At 36.4% G+C, this 18,469-nt stretch overlaps 1 protein-coding gene across 5 annotated transcripts in view; it reads right to left on the minus strand.

Annotated features, from left to right (window-relative positions):
* Positions 1 to 18,469, minus strand: part of RALGAPA1 (Ral GTPase activating protein catalytic subunit alpha 1) — a 129,222-nt gene that overhangs the window by 47,046 nt on the left and 63,707 nt on the right. For all 5 annotated transcript variants that reach the window (XM_039704786.1, XM_039704785.1, XM_039704790.1 and 2 more), the window contains 6 exons: positions 13,363 to 13,473; positions 12,349 to 12,417; positions 11,309 to 11,443; positions 10,384 to 10,567; positions 1,798 to 2,662; positions 307 to 378 (listed from right to left, as the gene is read on the minus strand). In XM_039704786.1, the coding sequence (XP_039560720.1) occupies positions 307 to 378; positions 1,798 to 2,662; positions 10,384 to 10,567; positions 11,309 to 11,443; positions 12,349 to 12,417; positions 13,363 to 13,473 (1,436 nt within the window). The remainder of the gene's footprint in view (positions 1 to 306; positions 379 to 1,797; positions 2,663 to 10,383; positions 10,568 to 11,308; positions 11,444 to 12,348; positions 12,418 to 13,362; positions 13,474 to 18,469) is intronic.

Raw genomic sequence — 18,469 nt, forward strand, 5'->3', positions numbered from 1 at the left:
ATGTGAAGGCTTTGATATATCAAAGTTTTAAAAGAATTAAATGTTATGCATACACAAATGTTTATAATTATAAGGTATTCTGAAATTTGTTTATCTCATGGTATTTTACGTGCAGAATTTGACCCTACAAATAAAACCGATGCAACTTCAGTGTAACAGAAAAAACTACAGTACGGTTCAAAATACATTAATAATTAAAAAAACTATTAAAAAAAGTCAGCTCAACTCTCACATCCATGCAATTAGAGCCATTTGAGTAAAAGCACACTTAAAACAAGTAAGCAGGCAGTCATTAAAAGAATTTACCATTGTCTTGAGTCCAAATTTCTGAGTTCTCGAAGTAACTTCTCATTTTTCTTCAGGAGATGAAAGCTCCTTCTAAATAGAGAAATTTGTAACTCTTTTATTACCTCTTCACTGATGATACAGAACAGTACAACAACATATCCAGGTCCACTCAGGAACAGTTAACAAATGCTTCTGCCTTTTCAACAGTCCTTTCTCAACATATAGAAATTAAGACGTCTTAATTAATTAATTACGACATCTTAATTAATTAATTAATCTAATTTGCTTCTTAAAGAAGCAATCTTTCTTACTCCAGCAAATCTTCTACATTCATTACAGCCCCGAGTATAACCTTTATTTCTTTCCACTTTCTTCTGTCAACTCATTGCAGCTGACTGGGATCCATTTCTTCTCTACAGAAGAACCATAAAATATATATGTTTACTGACAAAAGACACTCCCATTAGTCTACTGTTGTAAGGAGTGGGTGCATTCAACACAGAGCTTTTGCTACCCTGAACTCCAGGGCAGAGCTTAGCTCAGTAATCACCCAGCCAGCTGTAACAATTTAAACAAAAAACGAAACCAATATGTTAGAGAAAGAAAGGCAGTTTTCATGTCTTTTCAACTGTGCTTAAGATGTTTCCCACAAAACACTGTGGAATTAAGAGCAGTCCTGTTCAAAACCAGACTGCCTTGAGGAATTAAAGATCCAAATAAGAAGGGCTGTAAGACCAACATTTTGTCTGATTCCAGTGATACCTCAGTGACACAGATTTTTTTTTTGTTTTACCAAATATCCATTTCCCTTCATAGTAAGAAAACATATCAATGATTCTAATATGGAATTTGAAAGCAATGGCAGAAGATTTCAGAAAGACACACAAAATTAATATTTGTAATATTTGTACATACCCCCATGTATATGCAGACATGCACTTAATCACACACACAAAAATAATAATGTAAAAAGACATTACTTGTGTAATTGAACATGGTTCTTTCCTGTTCTAAACAATATTCAAACAGTCCTCAAGCACAGCCAACGTTGAAATAAATAGCAGGGGACACATCTTTCTCATTAGCTAATACACATGCAAGGCTTTGAGGTTGCATGCAAGCATGCTTTTAGCAGACAAAGCAGCAGGACACTGTCCAGCGACACAATAGTTGAGAATATGACACTTTCTGAGTATTATTCTGACATTGAAAGGTAATGATTTTTTGCAGAAACATATATGGGAAGCAAAGAAAATACATGATTCCTTCAATTTGCCTTCCAACACTTTTGAAGGAAAGACTATGAATCACAATAAATGCAACAGATTCCTCCTTTCTGTCTCTCTAAATGACAGGCTGAAAAGCAGAAGAAAGCTGCCATTTAGGCCTTAGATGCACATCCCCTCCCTTTTGTTAGCTGGCTTGGAATATTTTTGGCTTAAACTCTATTATCAAGGTAAGAACAACACAGTTCCTCAAAAAAAGTTCTTAAAATGTGAGTCGCTTTACCTTTTATCCCATGAATTCATTCCTAGTACACTGAGAAGTAATCGACAGTAGTAAAATGCTGACTGTGGCTTTTGTGAGGTTGGCTCATCCTGCTCCATAGCCCTCATATTTACATCATTAAAATGCTTTTCAACAAACTCTCTCTCTTCTGTGTGCTGTTTCAGAATTGCATTGATGACATCGTTCTCCTGCTTTTCTGAGATGCAGACTGGTTGAGGAGCAGGGATGTTGAGTGAAACACCAGTTCTCTGTAAGCATTCAGGGCTTGTAACACCTAAATATTGCAGCAGCTCATCAAGAGCATCTTCTTCATCTCTAATTGTATCCCATGTTGGTACAGTGTCTCTAAATTTCCTTTTAACTTGGAGTGTAATTCCATCTCTTGCAGATACATCCTCCACATGCTCAAAAGATGAAAGAGCATCTTCTGGTTTATCTTGCTGAGATAATGAAAGTGCAAAAGATGTTTGTTGTGAAGATGCACATAAAGATGATGGTCCATACAAAATGGCCGAATCCCACGAGTATTTGCCAGACAGATCACGCACTATAATTCTAACATTTGAATTGGCTGATGCAAGTCCAGCAGACAGTCCTCCCCCAGGCATGTCATCTTCTGCTTGGATTTGTATGCAAGACACCAGGGAAGTATTGTTTAATACAAAGAATTGAAGATTTGGGTTCTCAAAAAGTTCAGGAGAAAGCTCAGGACTTTCACTGTATGGATTGTCATTGTTTTCACACACTTGACTGGTCAGCATGGCAGGACCTCCGCTCATAGGATAGTGGCCCAAGTGGTTGACTAGATGTGTAATCACAGTACGAGCAGCAACAGAAATTAATCCTTGTTGCATGTGAGTTTTCACTGCAAGAGACAGAGCACAGGTTTAAAAGAAGAGTTCAGAAAACAACACTGAGGTTTATGTGTTTCTTTGGGTATTTTCCTGAGAGAATGAGTGCTGCAAGCTGAGGATACATGCAACTCAGTAAGGGAAAAATATGTATCTTGATGACCATTGGTCTTGTACATAAAGAACATGAAAAATCCTAAAACAGTTAAAGAAGCATCTTCATTATTTTACAGCCACCTCTATGCCTACAGATTATACTTCCTTTGCCATAGTTTTGTTATCAGAACTGTTCTTCTAAAATGCACGATTTTTTATCTAGTGAAAATAAATCTTGAATTGCTGTTAATAGAGATCATAACTGTGTTGCAAGATGTCCATTCCAACTGCAGTGTATTTTTATATTTATACACATCATTACACTGAGAAATACAAAGGATGATAGATGCACAAAAGGTCTAATCCATCTTAATTTCCCTGGGGAGCATATAGCTGTAGGTCAGCTTGAGAATAGCACTGGATAATTTTAAAGTACAAAATGAAAGACAAGGCTGTCTATATTGAACATGATCTAATACTTTCAAAATTTTAAAAAATGAAATCTCATGCCACAACTGCATTTTAAGAAGTTTCAGGTTAGAAAACCTTGGAAGGGAGAAAGAAAAGTTAATTGTGCTCATCTTAGGTGAAATCCACCCTGTGAGATGCACTGGTATTTCAATATGGTTTTTGCCACCTCCTTCTTTGCTGCATACCTTCCACTCGCATGTTACGTTATCTAAATTCACAAAAGGTAGTTTTTATGCTTATATCACACCCTACTAACACAGTACTATATTGTTATTGAATTATTCTTATCAAGTCCACTCTACATGAAGTACATGAGCCAGACAAAGTGAGTCTTTCAGGCAGAGAAACGTCATCTGGTTCAGGGGACCCACTGAAGAACCCATACACAAAAATATTACACTGCAGAATAAGACTGGTGGAAGAGAGAACAAGATCAAAATGGCAAAGTACTTGTTTTCTGTATCCTCTCTCTTCTAATTGGGCATGGATGCCCTGAATTTGGGATTTACAAAGGGAAGATTAAAAAACTGTACTCCTGAGGATTACATCATACATTTTAAATTACATTAAACATTGAAAACTGCTGCAAATGCTTCCCATCTTCTTTCTCACCAAAATCCATCAAACCAGAACCAGAATGTTCTGAATGATGTTACTTTTTCATTCAGCATTTAATGAGAATATGTAACCTCTTTGGCATATAAGTAAAGTAAAACGAAAATCCCTTTGTGTTGGATATTCACAAACTGCAAAACTTAATGTTTAATGAACAAATTCCTCAGTTTCAGATGTCTTAATAGGTTTAACTGGAAAAATAAAGGCAAATTTGTCATGTGTACTGACTGCCATTATAGATCTTCAGTTTCTGAAGATGGATGTATTCAGCAACTGCAAAAATAAACAGGTAGTATGTATTTGCCTTCTTTTTCCCCCAAAAAGGTTTGGGTACAGCATCTAGGAAATGTTTGGGATTCTGGCTATTCTCTTCTTTTAGGAAGCACTACATCTGAACTGCAAATAGGGAAACATTTCATCTGGTTAATAGCCGGCAAAATCAACATAACATTTACACAACTCTAAAATATATATCTATTCAAGTATTTTAATAAATAAATGCTTTGAGAATTCATACAAGCAAATTAGAGATAATATTTTTATCATCTATAGCCTTCTTGTTTAAAATTTATAAATACAAAAACATTCAGTGATGCTGAATTACATGTCCAGACACTGGCAGCATACAAGGAAATTAAGTTATAGTGCCATCTGCTGAAACATAAGAAGGAACTGGAAGCAGATTTCATACAAAACAAAGAGAAAATAAACTGGGTGCTTGAAGAATCATTTATCAGCACATTATTGGCTAGCACCTGGACAATGCAGAGGGTGGCCCATCTTTATCAGGATATTTATACCAAGTATTTAACACTTGCCACTGCAGAGATAAATAATGTAATACTTGTCTCAGGTTCCCAGGAGCAGAAACACACAAGTTTTCCAGACACCTGAAGTCCCACACTATAAAGGTTAAATGTCCTCTGTTAAGTTCTGCTGAGAAACCTGAAGAAATAAGGACTTTCTAGCATATGTTATTACTATTACTGTTGTGTGCCAAACCCTAAAGATCTCAAACTGGCCACAGTTGTTTTGTGCCTGTGTGTGAGAATTTACTCCCTTAGGAGCCTAAGGCACATATGGAAAAGTCATGCAGTGAGACAGAGGGGAACAATTTAAATTTGGAAGATCCATTCTCAGTCCTAATACAGCCTTGCCCTGAAAACTTTGCACTTGAATTAAAATCATAGATATGTCATTGTTTCTTTTATAAAATTTGACCACTACATCTGAGTCTTCTCTCAGAATACAGTGCTGTTGATCTAAAAATGACACAAAAAATTTAAATTAGAAGTATCAAGACAATCATACTGAAAGTAGACTGTAAGGTGCAACCTGTTATGTTGAAATATAATAAATTAATCTTGAAACATTTTTGTCACACAGAAAACCAGATTTTGATTATGGTGTCCCCCGGAAAAAAAAAAAAGGAAAAATCCCAAGCCTAGTAATGCTTTTTGAAATTATGAAAATTTTGTATTAATTTTGCAACTTAATTTATTCCTAGAATCACGTCTCTTCAATCAGGAATAACTGGACATTCAATATATTAAAACCTTAAAATGAATATCTAAATCATGCTCTTTGTTTCTGGAGGGCAAATGAAAATATGTAATAATGTAAGCCACCACAGCTTCTACCACAAATTCTACAAACTAAGTCATATCTTTACACATTAAGGCAGTCCAGCTCACTGCTTTGTTGACCTGTCTTCCTGAGAGAACACATTGCTTCTTTCTTCACAATGGTACTGCCTCTGGCTTGGGCAATGTAATTTAAATATGTACATGATCACCTCACAATTTACAAGAAGCATGCTATACTATTTATTTTTTTCAGTCCTGAAATTACCTCTTTTGTGGAAAGGCTGAAGGTCCATCACTACTAATTTGTATCTGTGGCATGAATGAAGGATTCCTTAAGATGTGTTGTTAACTTTTTAATTCAACTTTGGCTGAACAGTTTTAAGCAACTGTGGTTATGCAGTAGAAGTAAAAAGTAATGACTGAAGGATGAATTTAACTCCCTGTCATTTTAGCTGTCTAAAGAATGATGACCTGTACAGACTGATTAATCCCAAATTCAATGGGATGAATCACTCTCTAAAAACACTTCTTTTTCTTTCATTATGTTTAGAGGGAGCCTAAGAGTGTTCCTCTTAGTTTACTTTCCTGTATTTTACCTTAGTTTAAGCAAGTCTCATTCCTTTCTAATTGTAAACTTCAGCTATATAGACCTACAGTAACAGAGAACCCATCTCTAGAATATTCCCCACAAAACAAAAATTGTGTTAATTTAGATGCACTATGTACAAAGTATTTTTTTAAAAGTGTGCATTTTGTGTCCCTTCAGTAAAATGGCAAACAGCAAACAAAGCCTTATATGAAAAGTACTTTATATTTCTACTTTTTAAACAAAAGCTAAGACTAGACATCAGGCAGGGAAGGCTTTTGCATTAGAAATTGAAAAATATTAGAAAAAAAGATCAATCTATGCAAAAGAGTTTAACATATGTTTGGAGAAATATGAATAATGGGGTAAAAATCAAATCAATAACTGATAGACCACTGTATCCATTTAAGCTTACTAGAACCTTCCAATCTACCTCTATCAAATCAATAACTGATAAGCTTACTAGAACCTTCCAATCTACCTCTATACCTCAAATCTCAAAGCTACCTCTAACAGATTTGTGATCTATGAAGACCAGCTTTCAAAATGTTTTTGTTTAGAATAGAAAAAAAAAAAGAAAAAAAAAATCTCCATCATATATGTTTATGGTCCTGAAATTAAATGGAAAAGTTCAGCAGTAAGTTAGCAGGCTGTGGCAGTATGCAGTCCAGCTTGGCTTAGGAACATCTAAGCTGGCAGGTTATGTGCAGTTAATTAGAACAGTGGGTTTGTGTGGCACGGTTTTGGTAGTGTGGGGGTTACAGGAGGGGCTTCTCTGAAAAGCTGCTAGAGGTTTCCCCTGTGTCTGATGAAAACAATGTCAGCCAGCTCCAAGTCAGACCAAGCTGACCAGCAATGGAAGTAATGCCTATGGAATAATAGTGTTAAGAAGGAAAAAAAAAAATTGAGCAAAAGGAAATTGCAGCCGGAAAAGAGCAGAGTGAGAATACATGAAAGCAACAACTCTGAAGACACCAAGGTGAGTGAAGGAGGAGAGGCAGGAGGTGCTCCAGGCACCAAAGCTGAGATTCCCTGAGCTCTAGTGCAGACCATGGTGACACAGGATGTGCCCCTGCAGCCCATGGGGGTTCATGATGGAACAGATATCCACCTGCAGCCCCTGGGACCCCATGCTAGAGTAGATGGATGTCCAAAGGAGGCTGTGATCCTGTAGAGAGCCCACACTGTACCAGGTTTCTGGCAGGAACTCTGGTACTGTGGAGAGCTCCATGCTGGAGCAGTCTTGCTGTGATGACTTGTGACCCAATGGAGGACTCATGCTGGAGCCTACAGGACTGAGCCATATCGAGGGGACCCACAGTAGAGAATTCATGAACAACTGCAGTTTGTGGGAAGGACTTGTGTTGTAGAAGTCTCCTGTGTGAGAGCCTCCATGCTGGAGCAGGGGAAGAGCACGAGTCCTTCCCCCATGGCGGAAGGAGCAGCAGAGACAACGTGTGGTGAACTTACTGCAGTCCCCAACCCCCATCCCCCTGCACCACTAGGGGCAAGGAGGAGGTAGAGACTTACAATGAAGTTAAGGCCAGGAAGAAGGGAGGGGTAGGGGTATAATGTTTTGAAGACTTGGTCTTATTTCTCATTATCTTATCCTGATTTTCTTGGTAATAAATTCAATTAATTTCCCTAAGTCAAATCTATTTTGCCCATGACAGTGATTGGTGCGTGATCTCTTCCTGTCTTTATCTCAACTCATGAGCCTCTCTTTATATTTTCTCTGCCCTGCATAGATGAGGAGGAGAATAATGAAGCAGCTCCGGTGGGCAGCTGGCATCCAGCCAGGGTCAAACCACCACCATCACCATTTGTACTATAACTAGAGTAGGTTGTTGCCAACACTAACTAGAGGAACAGTTCATCAGCCTTCACACAGACAAGCCCAGGGATTCTTCAGATGTATGAAAGCATCACAGACTTGCTGCCTGCAAGTTGTGATGATGCAACAAATGCTTCCTACTGATGTCCTTACTGAGAGTTGCTAAAAGTTCATTCTGGCTTTGAATGCAACAATTTAATATACTTAATACCCAATTTTAAAGTTATTCTTTGTATATCTCATACTAAAATCTACCACTTTAACAGCTACAGAAAGCAGAAAAAAGACAAATTTACAGATAATGCTAGGTTAAGAGCTTCCTTGTGAGAGACAGAACTTGTAAAGTTACTGAAAAAGAGAAGCCAATAATCATCATCTCTCTTGATATATACCTGTTCCCAGAGGATTTAAGAAATCTTTGTCCTGCTGTTTACTGCATGACTTGCTCCACACCTCTGAGTAGATCCTGTCTCCCCTACACAGCTGTGTCACTCTAAGTCCTGCGTCTTCTTGGTCTCATACCACATTTTGCTGTGGCTAAGTATCCACAAAACTTGTGATGGATCTGACCTTGAACAATAGAGCCATAACAGGCTAAATCAATCACATCCATTAAAGCACCCTGCCTTAAGAATTCTGTAATTTCAGCACTTTCAGCTTTGCTTGTGACCTGAGGAAAGAGTCTCGCAATTCCTACCCTGTTTTTGTAGAACTTCCCTGAATTCCCTGTAATTTTCCTCTGCTCATTTCCATTCCTTCAAAAAAGATACTATGATACCCCTTTTACTCTACTAAAAGGTGCTGATCCACTGGCATACTGTTCTGCTGCTAGCTTGTACTAATTGACCCTCTGTCTTGACAGAGACCCAGACTGGTTGTTATCCACTAGTTTTACTCCTCTCGCTCCTCCAACAATGCCAGGGAGAACAGATGCTGTGCAACTGGTCAAGCACTGCCCATTTTATTCTCTGCCTGGCAATGGGGACTAGAAGTGCCAAGGTTGCAGAACCAGGGTTGCATTATAATGCTGTAGTCTGCCAATTAAATTTCACAGTCTAACTTACAATTCCAGAGCCCTGAAACTTAATTTATCTGCAGAGATAAAAGGAACATCTGAAATTACTTTTATTAAGAAATTTAACAAGAAATCATAAAAGATCATGGTTGGAAATGCAAAATGAAGATATTGATGCTAAGGCTTTGTGCAACCATATTCATTTAAAGAAAAATCTATTCAGGGTTGTCTTTTCAGATTGTCAAATTAAAAAAGCCACGCAGCATTTGCTTCTAACCCATAATTACAGATTATTACGGAATACAAAAGATGCCAGGCATAAAAAGCCACTACAATTCACTACACTGTAATAGAACATGCAGTGGAAGTAAATTTTGGCAAATGCTTTAAATATTAGCTTTATATAATATGTATAGGTGAGACTGTAATTAGGACAGAATGAATCCTTCGAAGCCTCTTTCATTCTGACCCTGCAGATGATTACTTTTTACTAATAAGGCCACAGCCATTTGACGAAAAGCCAACTATAGTACCTTGATTCATTCTTCAGTAAATTTAATAATTACAGCTCCTCCTGCCAGTAGTTCTCAGATCAGACTTGTTCAATCCAATACTGAGCTTATTAGGGGACAGCTCTATGTTTAGAATTCTTTGGCCAAAAAAGTACTTGAGGATGATGAAGCATGCCTTAGACAAGGGCACAATGATTAGCCATTTTTCTCTACATAAAAAACAGCACGTAGTCACTACAGACCACAAAATCACCTGCTGTTAGCACACAGCTGCTACAAAGAACTGCTGCATTTATCTGGTTCTTAATACCCTTAAAAAAGCCTAAATGGAACAACTTAATACAGAGGCAGAATAGCACTACACAGAGTTGCTCGTATCTTAATCTCATCTTTTTCAATTTTCTTCCCTATGTAGCCATTTGATATTTACAAGATACACTGCATAATACATGATAGTCCTCTGTGGCTTAGATTCTTGAGTCTTTGTTTTTGAATTATGAAGAAAATGTTAATTCCCATGTCTCCTAAGGTTCTAACCAGAGGAGAGAAAATTTCTCTCTTTTTAAACAAATCTGTGGTTTTAAGAAGTGTAAAAAGATATCAACAAAAAATTATGATAGGCTAAAAGTATTCAGAGAAAGCATTCAATACTGCAGTGTCAAACAGGAACAAAAATCCAAAATTCTCCTAGAAAAAGGAGCAAAATAAGGAAAAATCAAATTAATTTACTGAGAGTAAAATGAAAAGCAACATTTATCCATGTTGAAGTACTTAACACTTCTGCTGATACACAGAGCACAGAAGAATCCATATCCTATTGATCTTGGTCTTGTTCAGAACATACTTATTTCAGTTAATAAAATGGTAATTGCTCAAAATTACATTTGCTCATTTCATACTAATGGTTCTTACCCAGTGTCTACATACAGCTGAAAACCTGTGCTGTAGACCAACACTTAAATACTGAAAACCCAGACAAAATTTTTGTGAAAGACAATGTATTTAGGCAATTAGACAAACCTTCAGTGACTGGCTGAAGTTTAGAAGACCTCTCTGAGTCTGGAGAATGCAGTGGTTCTGGTTCCTTTAAGCTCTCTAAATGCATAAAAGGATCATAATCCATACATGCCAGATCAGAAAGGCTTAGAGGAAAATATTTTGGGTTGCTAAAACACTGAGACCCATAGACACATCCATGCAGAACCTAGAACAAAACCAGAATTTCATTTCATTAACTACTGAAATTTATACTTTATAGTTTTATAAGAAATTAAGTTTATTTTAATTTGCATTTTAAGAATATATTTGTTAGATTTGTTAGATCTATTTGTTTCATCATGTCAGGCATGATGAAACGTTGGAAAATTTTAGATGCTTGATGTTTACAGAAACAAACTCTGGTCTGCCAAGAAAATTATTACCACCAAAGTGGAATTTAACAATAATGAAACAAAACTCACAAAAAATCATTAAGCTACCTTTATTTTTAGATCTCCTATCTTCTTTAATTACATATGCTAGGTCTAAGCTCCATAATCCCCTTCCCTTGCAAAAAGGATAAAAACCCCTTTCTCCTGTGTTCCTAAAGACAGTAATTGTAACTTAGTGCTTTTTGCTTTGCTCATTACTAAATGAAATTGCTTGATATATAAAAACTACATCCTTTTGTATTAAATGTATAGTTAGTCTTCTACAATACAAGCATCTGCAATCCATATGACATACATAAAAAAGGCTTGCTAACCATCCAAAATGTAAAACAAAATCTACTATTCCAAATATACCAAAGGTCAAGCTGTTGCAGTGAAACATGTAAGAACTGAAATCTATATTTCAGGAGTAGAATGGAGGTCAGCTTACAGAAAACTTTTGCCTTCATTTCCATGGAAACTGACACTACCTCCATACATAGAAATTCTTAATAAGTGAGCAAAGAAATGTGTACCTTATATATACAATTAAGAACGGATCTTTCGGTCTTATCATTTTCTGCTCCTGTAGTGTGAAGAGGCTGCAGCAAAGTCTTCAATGGCAAGGCCATTATCCAATCCAGTAAGCACAGAAGTAAAGAAACCACCAACTGGAAAAAACACTTTCCATTACAAATCAATTGAGCCAGCACCTGATAACCTGCTACTTCATATTTATCTTTTTACTTTATTTCTCTGTTTTGCCTTTTTTTTCAATTCAGTAAAGTCAACCTTCTGCAGAAATGGCAGGTCCCACTTGTTAACCACTGTATCTTCAAAACTTATGGCATCAGTAAAAACTTTGGCTACTGAGGTATTTAACAAAGGCCATCCATTCAACAGTTTCTCATCAGGATAAGACTGTGAGCACATACTATATTTAAGAGGATACCCACAGTTTTCAAAACTGATTTGTAGTGTGCTGTTGTTAAAGTGACAGATAACACAGGTCCAAATTAAGGCTGATGCACCATTTTGCACATACATTTCACAGTAAAGTGAATCAAGGATTACACAAAATGGAACCAGTTCACCCGTATTTAGTGCTTTATAAATAACACATAATGTCCTTTACAACATATCAATAATGTTATGCAGCACCAGGTATCATCTGAAAGAAATCCAACTGCTTTCTGTATTATAGGTTATTCAGTTATCAAAAGAATCAACTCCCTCTTGGGATGTTTTGAAAGACTCTGGAACAGAATTAGATTAAGATACAAATCCACACCAATCATCAATAACTTACAGACCAAATAAATGTTTTGGATTTTTAAAACTCAGCTTTGGAAGAGAAGACAATTCAAATAAATATCTGCAAGATTCTCTAAAATATTTCTCAAGGTAAATAGAAGTCTTTTAAAAAATCAATTTAACTAATTTACTCATTTCACATAATGCATTCCAAGTTTGTCTTTCAAAAGTATAACAAACATAATGAACTCCACAGCAAAGCTAATTCAGAAGAGACACAGCTTTTGGGAGGCAGAAGGTACTCTAAATGAAAAATACTTACCCTCTTGTCCTGCTCATAAGAGGAAGCTTCTGTACTGGGTAGCAGATGTGTAATAGTTGCTATCAGAATCTGGGGAAATATACCATATTTCTTTTAAAATAGAACCTAAATATTTAAAATAATTTTTTAAGCAGGTAAATCTAACATGATACTAGATTTACGGTTAAATTCTATTACAATTATTTTGAGACAAGTTACAGTACTCCTTGACAATTTTTTCCTAATAAATACACTTTTAATTGAGTTTTGCAGAATACATTGAAGGAGTATCTTCTGTTTGACTGACGTAGGTGCATTAAGGACAATGAAATTACACAGCTACCTCAAGTATTCAGGCATAAAAGGAACATGACTCAAAAAGCCTGTAGGCTGCGGGAAGAAATCTGGTGCTGGATTGTGTATGGTGCTATCTGAGCTACATTGTTTCTTAGAACTACTAGAATTTGTATACACCCTGTCTCTATTTGATCAAAAATATGTCTCCAGAGGAGCACAGAAATGCTTGCTGTATCTCTTAAGAAGCCTTCACATTAAAAGAACCTGGGAGCCCTCTGTCTTTTCTCTGTGGCTCAGACTCACAGAGGCCATAGTCTACTTGTTATGGGAAGCGTATTCAAAATATTATTTTTGCTTTATACTGAAACTCTTTCATGGACATGCAAAACACAGTTGCAGATCCATATTTTAAGCAATCATTTTCTTCCTGAACTTCAATAAACATGCTTGAAGAGATCTAATACTAAGGAAAAAATTGTACTTTACTGACAACCTTCTCATGACACTTTTTCTCTGAGAAAAAACAGGCATGATACAGACACATTACATGTCAATACTGGAGTCAGGAAGTTAAGTGTGCTGCAACTCCCTGCTGCTAGTGTTAAGTAAGATTACCTTTATACTAATTCAATGTTTTGCAAAGCATAATTGTCAATATTCAGGTGTTTAATTTTAGGGTAATACATTGTAGTGTTTAATTTAAAATGATTGAATGTTTCAATTAAAAAAATTACTTACTAGAATAATTCTTAATGGTGAATCAGCTTGATAAAGTTGAAGTCTATGTACATAATGTATCAGCATGTTCAGCATACTGCAGGCAACTTGGGCTACTGTTTTATTTGGAAACTGGAAAAGAGAACACAGCACAGTAACAATGACAAAATGATTTCATGTAAGAGCACATTAGGTGGTAGGGTGGTCACAAATTTCACTGGTGGGTTTACACATACAGTTCCTTAAGTGTCTATTTACCAGAAGAACAGAATTAAATTTTACAAAACACAAAAGTAACTACTTTATATTCATAAACAAATGCAAGCAGCTAACACCAAAGTTTTGGAGGAGACATCCAGAGGGATGCACACCAGGAAGGGGCGAGGTGTTTCCTAATTAACTTTGGACTGGTTAGTACAATATCATGAAGGCAGGAAGAAAGAACTAATTTCTTGTTATCTTAATGAATATTAATATTAATGAATTACTGCAAAGCCTCCCAAGGATCCAATTCTGAAATCAGAGGTCTTTGCTGAGAATCAAGGCAGGTGAAGAGCCACATGCCCAAAGCACAGCCCGTGTCACTAAACAGGAGCTGAACTGTTCTGCAATCTGCCAGCGATGGCTGTGCCCAGCACATGTTGGAATGGAAATGAATTCACCTTGGCTTCTGTGCTTAACTCTGCTTTTCTTTTAAAGGCAGGAGTAGGTTGCTGCTCTGCAGCCTGCCTTCCACAGTTACTGGGCTAGTCAAAGCAGATGGGAACACATCTGTACAACAAATTCCCAGTCTTAGGGGGGAATGCACACCCTGTTCAACACTCATAAGTTGCAAAACTTAGGAATTAAAAGAAAGGGATGTGTTTCCCTAAATTGTTGATGCACAAGACATGTAATTGAGTTTTTTACCTTCACTGCACTTGCTTTAAAACATTAAGGTGTGCAGAAAATGACAAGGACAAAGTTAATATTACCAGTGAACTCCTGCATTATTAAGAACGTAGTTTACTTGTTTCAATATCACTACATTCAGTAGTGAAGCTGTCACAGGTATGTGCTGCAAGATGGCTCTCTACTTCTGAACTCAGAAAAGGGCAATTATGCTGTAACAACGCTTAGATGTAATTTCTTGGCTTCATAAGCTTTTTTCTTACTCAGACCACTTCTATTAACCCTTCAGGGAGGGATGCATCTCACAAAACTTAAAAAACACAAAGCTTTAGGAAAGCTGTAATGTCTGGGCAATGAAGCCGGAGTAGAAAAGAAAGATTTTAGAATAAAAGTTCTGAATGGCAAAAACCTTAAAACTGAAAATATACTGGAAGAAGACTCTGTTCTGGGTCAGTGCTTCTTATCAAAGCAGAGCTATCAATTCTCACATTTGAAGTCTTGAAAAGAAATGGTACAAGCAAAAGGAAAAGTCTGGAGTACAAAGCTTTAATTACCATTTTTTATTTGTGTTATCTGTGTAAGCAAAAGGAAAGACTATGAATGGCTCTTGCAAGTCATCCAGGGAGATGGAAACCTGAGTACACAATGGGTAGTTAATTCTTGTTCTGACTTTCCCTATTTCTCAGCAGATGCAGCTTCATGTTATTGACTTTTAGCTCAACACAGTAAACGTGTCACATCTCCAAATCTTCACAAACTTTGTGACCAGACTATCATTGCTTTTTTTTATCCCTCATGAGACAGCCTCTCTCCATCCATGCTGTGAAAGTACTCTGTAAGAGCACAGTAAGCAGGGCATAGATTCTAATGCTCAAGCTTGAGTGGCAACCATAAAAAAAAAACAACAAAAAAACCCAACCAAAACCGCCCCTCCCCCCAAAACACAACAACACAAAAAAACCTGAAAGCATGACAATGTGATTACAGAACTTGAGATCAAATCCAGATTGTTCAAAACATCTTAACAAGCTTCCAGGAAAACCCCAAAATCATTGAAGAAGAAAAATGGAGAGCACAGACTGGGGTAGCTTAATACATACCTCCTGACCACTGAAAGTAAGAAAAAAATACCTGAGAAAAAAATATCTGCAGACTTTTCAGTGTCACTGAATAACTGACCATTCACTACTTAAAAACAGAAAGCATTTCTTTCTTAAATTTTTAAGGGTTCTTTTTCTAAAGAGATTATAAAATGAAGATGAATTAATAATTTTTTATTATTACTGGGTGGTTTACATAAATCAGTTAACCTCTTTATTTCTCTGGTTAAAGATAATTTTTTTAAATTTAATAAATGAACAAAAGTAAGCGGAGACATAAATTTCACATAAAGGATAAAGTGTATAAAGTAATGAATATGAATAAATTTAAAATCTAATCTTGCACACAAATTTTTTTTATTCATGGGAGAAGCATCAGGGAGGAAGTTTTGATCAAGAATACCAGGGTTGGCTGAAATAGATCAAATCCTTCATGTGCTTCAGAAAGCTGTCCTAGCATGGTCAATATATCACATTTCAAAAGAATGCTGTCGCTAGGGTAGAGTTAATTTCCTCTCAGCAGCTCTTGCAGAGCTGTGTTTTGGATTCGGAATGAGAATGGTGTTGATAACACACTAATGTTTTGTTTTTGCTAAGTTCTGTTTATCAGAAGTCAAGGATTTTTTTTTTCTCTTGTCTCATGCTGCACCTGTGAGAAGGTGAGCAAAAGAAACTGGGTGGGAACCTGGCTGGGATGGGTGACCTAAACTGACCAAAGGAATACTTCACACCATAGGACATCATGCCCAGTACATAAACTGGGGGAGTTATCTGGAAAGGGGATTGGTCTGGGCTGGGAAAAGGATATTGGTCAGCAGGTGGTGAGAAAATGTATTGTGCATCACATGGGTTTTCTTTCCTTTCTCTTATCATTGCTATCATTTACCATCATTATGCTGTTTTACTTTGCTTTTGATTATTAAACTGCTGTCATTTCAACATACAAAATTTGCCTTGATTCTCCTGCCATTCCACTACAAAGGGTGGGAAGAAAGGAGATTGACCAAGTGGCTGCATGATGCTTAACTTCCAGCTGGGCTTAAACCATGACAAACACTCAGGCACCTTAGAACAGACAGTTCTGAGAGCTGTGGGTTCTGGAAGGACATTTTCCTGAACTCAAGCAGCCAGATAATGAAACATTTCACCCCTTTCAAGTCAGTTTTTTGGTTGACTTCTTTTACAAGAACCTTCAGAGGGGGCATGGAAACACCTGTATGATGCCATAAACATTCCACTGCCATTCTTTGTCTCTGGAAAATGTCCCATGTTATAAAGCATAAGAATTCACCACTTTTATATTTAGTAGCATAAATTGTGGATATAATTTTTGAGAACTCACTTGATGGGCAAAGAAAAAGAAACCAATGAACTGGCATTTTTCCTGTTTCTGAATTCACAGGGTTTTTCTCGGAAAGTAGTCTTACCATAAGGTCAGTTTTTGTAAGGGTCCATTCTTTCTGGATGTTAAATGAGGAATTTAACCTTGTCCATACATGAAAATAACCTGTTGTTTAGCACTCACACAACTCAATCTGTGTACAACACAATTTTGTGATGTATCTGCAGCATTTTTGAGAGAAGCAGAATAAAATCATAGGTCTGGATGGCTGGTTAGAATCCTTTGTGCTCAAGCTCCAGCAGAGGTTAATGTAGACAGAACGATATTGCCACACAGCTGGGAGAAGCACTAGCTATATCCAAAGCAAGCTGCTGAACTGCAGCTCTGAATATGCTTCTGGTATTTCAAAAATAAGCATGTAATTGCTGCAAACATTTCTATTCAATGTTATTTGTTCAACTGAACTTATCAGTAAGTCAGACTAGGACTATAGCTCCCTACCCATTCATTTCTCCTGAAAATAAGAAAATAATCCATTCTGGGAGTTCCAACCTCTGACTACTTGGTAGCCAGGAGATTGCTAAGGTAACAAATTAGAGCTAATTTATTTCTCCCATGACAAATTAATGAACTTTTCATTTCGTTATGAAACTCAATTGTGAATGTATACCATTGCTCAGAACAGAAAAAAAAAGACAATGTGCACTGGATGGTTTTGCCAACACAAAGAAAAGCAAAGAAGAAATATAAAGATCTTTGTTTTCTCATTCAAAAAGTAATTTATGTTTGATATAAATGAGATACAAATAATTGGTTTAATAAATATGTCAGAGAAAAAGAACATAAATCACTATGAATTTCAGGATTAAAAATAGTTCAAATAACGATAAATTGAAGCAGCAAGATAAAACATCATTTGCCTTATACCAAACTTGCACAGGAACTTGATAAAATGCAAAAGTTAAGCGTTATTAAAAACCGAGAAGAAAACACTGGAAGAGGGTATTAGTGGAGCTGCAAAGAATGAATGTGATTTTGCAAAACAGGAAATTGCAATTTAGAGTCTAATACTAAAAGCCCTGCAGGTACCTTATACTGAGACTCAAATCCTCCTTCACAGGAAGGATGTGAGCAGCTGATCTGCTAAGATATTTTTCATATGCCCATTGCTTAAAAGAAAATAATAATCCTCAACATCCGACAAAGTCATATGTAACAGGTGTACACTCTAGTTTTTATTAATCTGTGTATAAAGAAAGACTAGACTATTCATAGAATTTTGATGCAAACAAAAAGCACACAGAAAGGTTCTGAAGATAAACTGGGAAGCATTTAAAAAGTTGAAGCTATTGATCACAAACATGTAAATTGAAAACTGCTTAAAACCAAGATGTTTTTCCTAATATTTTAATTATTCTATAAAATAAGAACAAATGCAAAAAGATTTAAAATAGTAGGATAACAAAAACACTCATCAAAGAAAAAAGCCAAAAAAAAAATGCAGCTCCTGGAATAAGCACAGAAAAGGACTCTGCCACAGCAAATGAAACATTCCTGTGCTTCCATGCATACAGTATAAGTACTCTGCATTTCTCACTAAACATCTAGCCAGGCCTAAGAGATAATATTGCATAATTCAATGACTTGAACTCAGAAGTGAACATGCACAGAATGTTGTGAGAATACTGTGGTAGGTTAGAGTGGCTAGTGATTTTGTTAAAATAAAGATCCACTATCTTATCCTCCCAGCACATCATTCCCTCCAAACTTAAAGAAGGGTAAAGAACTTTTTGAC

This window comes from Passer montanus, unplaced genomic scaffold (assembly GCF_014805655.1).
Source record: "Passer montanus isolate IOZ18808 unplaced genomic scaffold, ASM1480565v1 scaffold18, whole genome shotgun sequence".
NCBI lineage: Eukaryota > Metazoa > Chordata > Aves > Passeriformes > Passeridae > Passer > Passer montanus.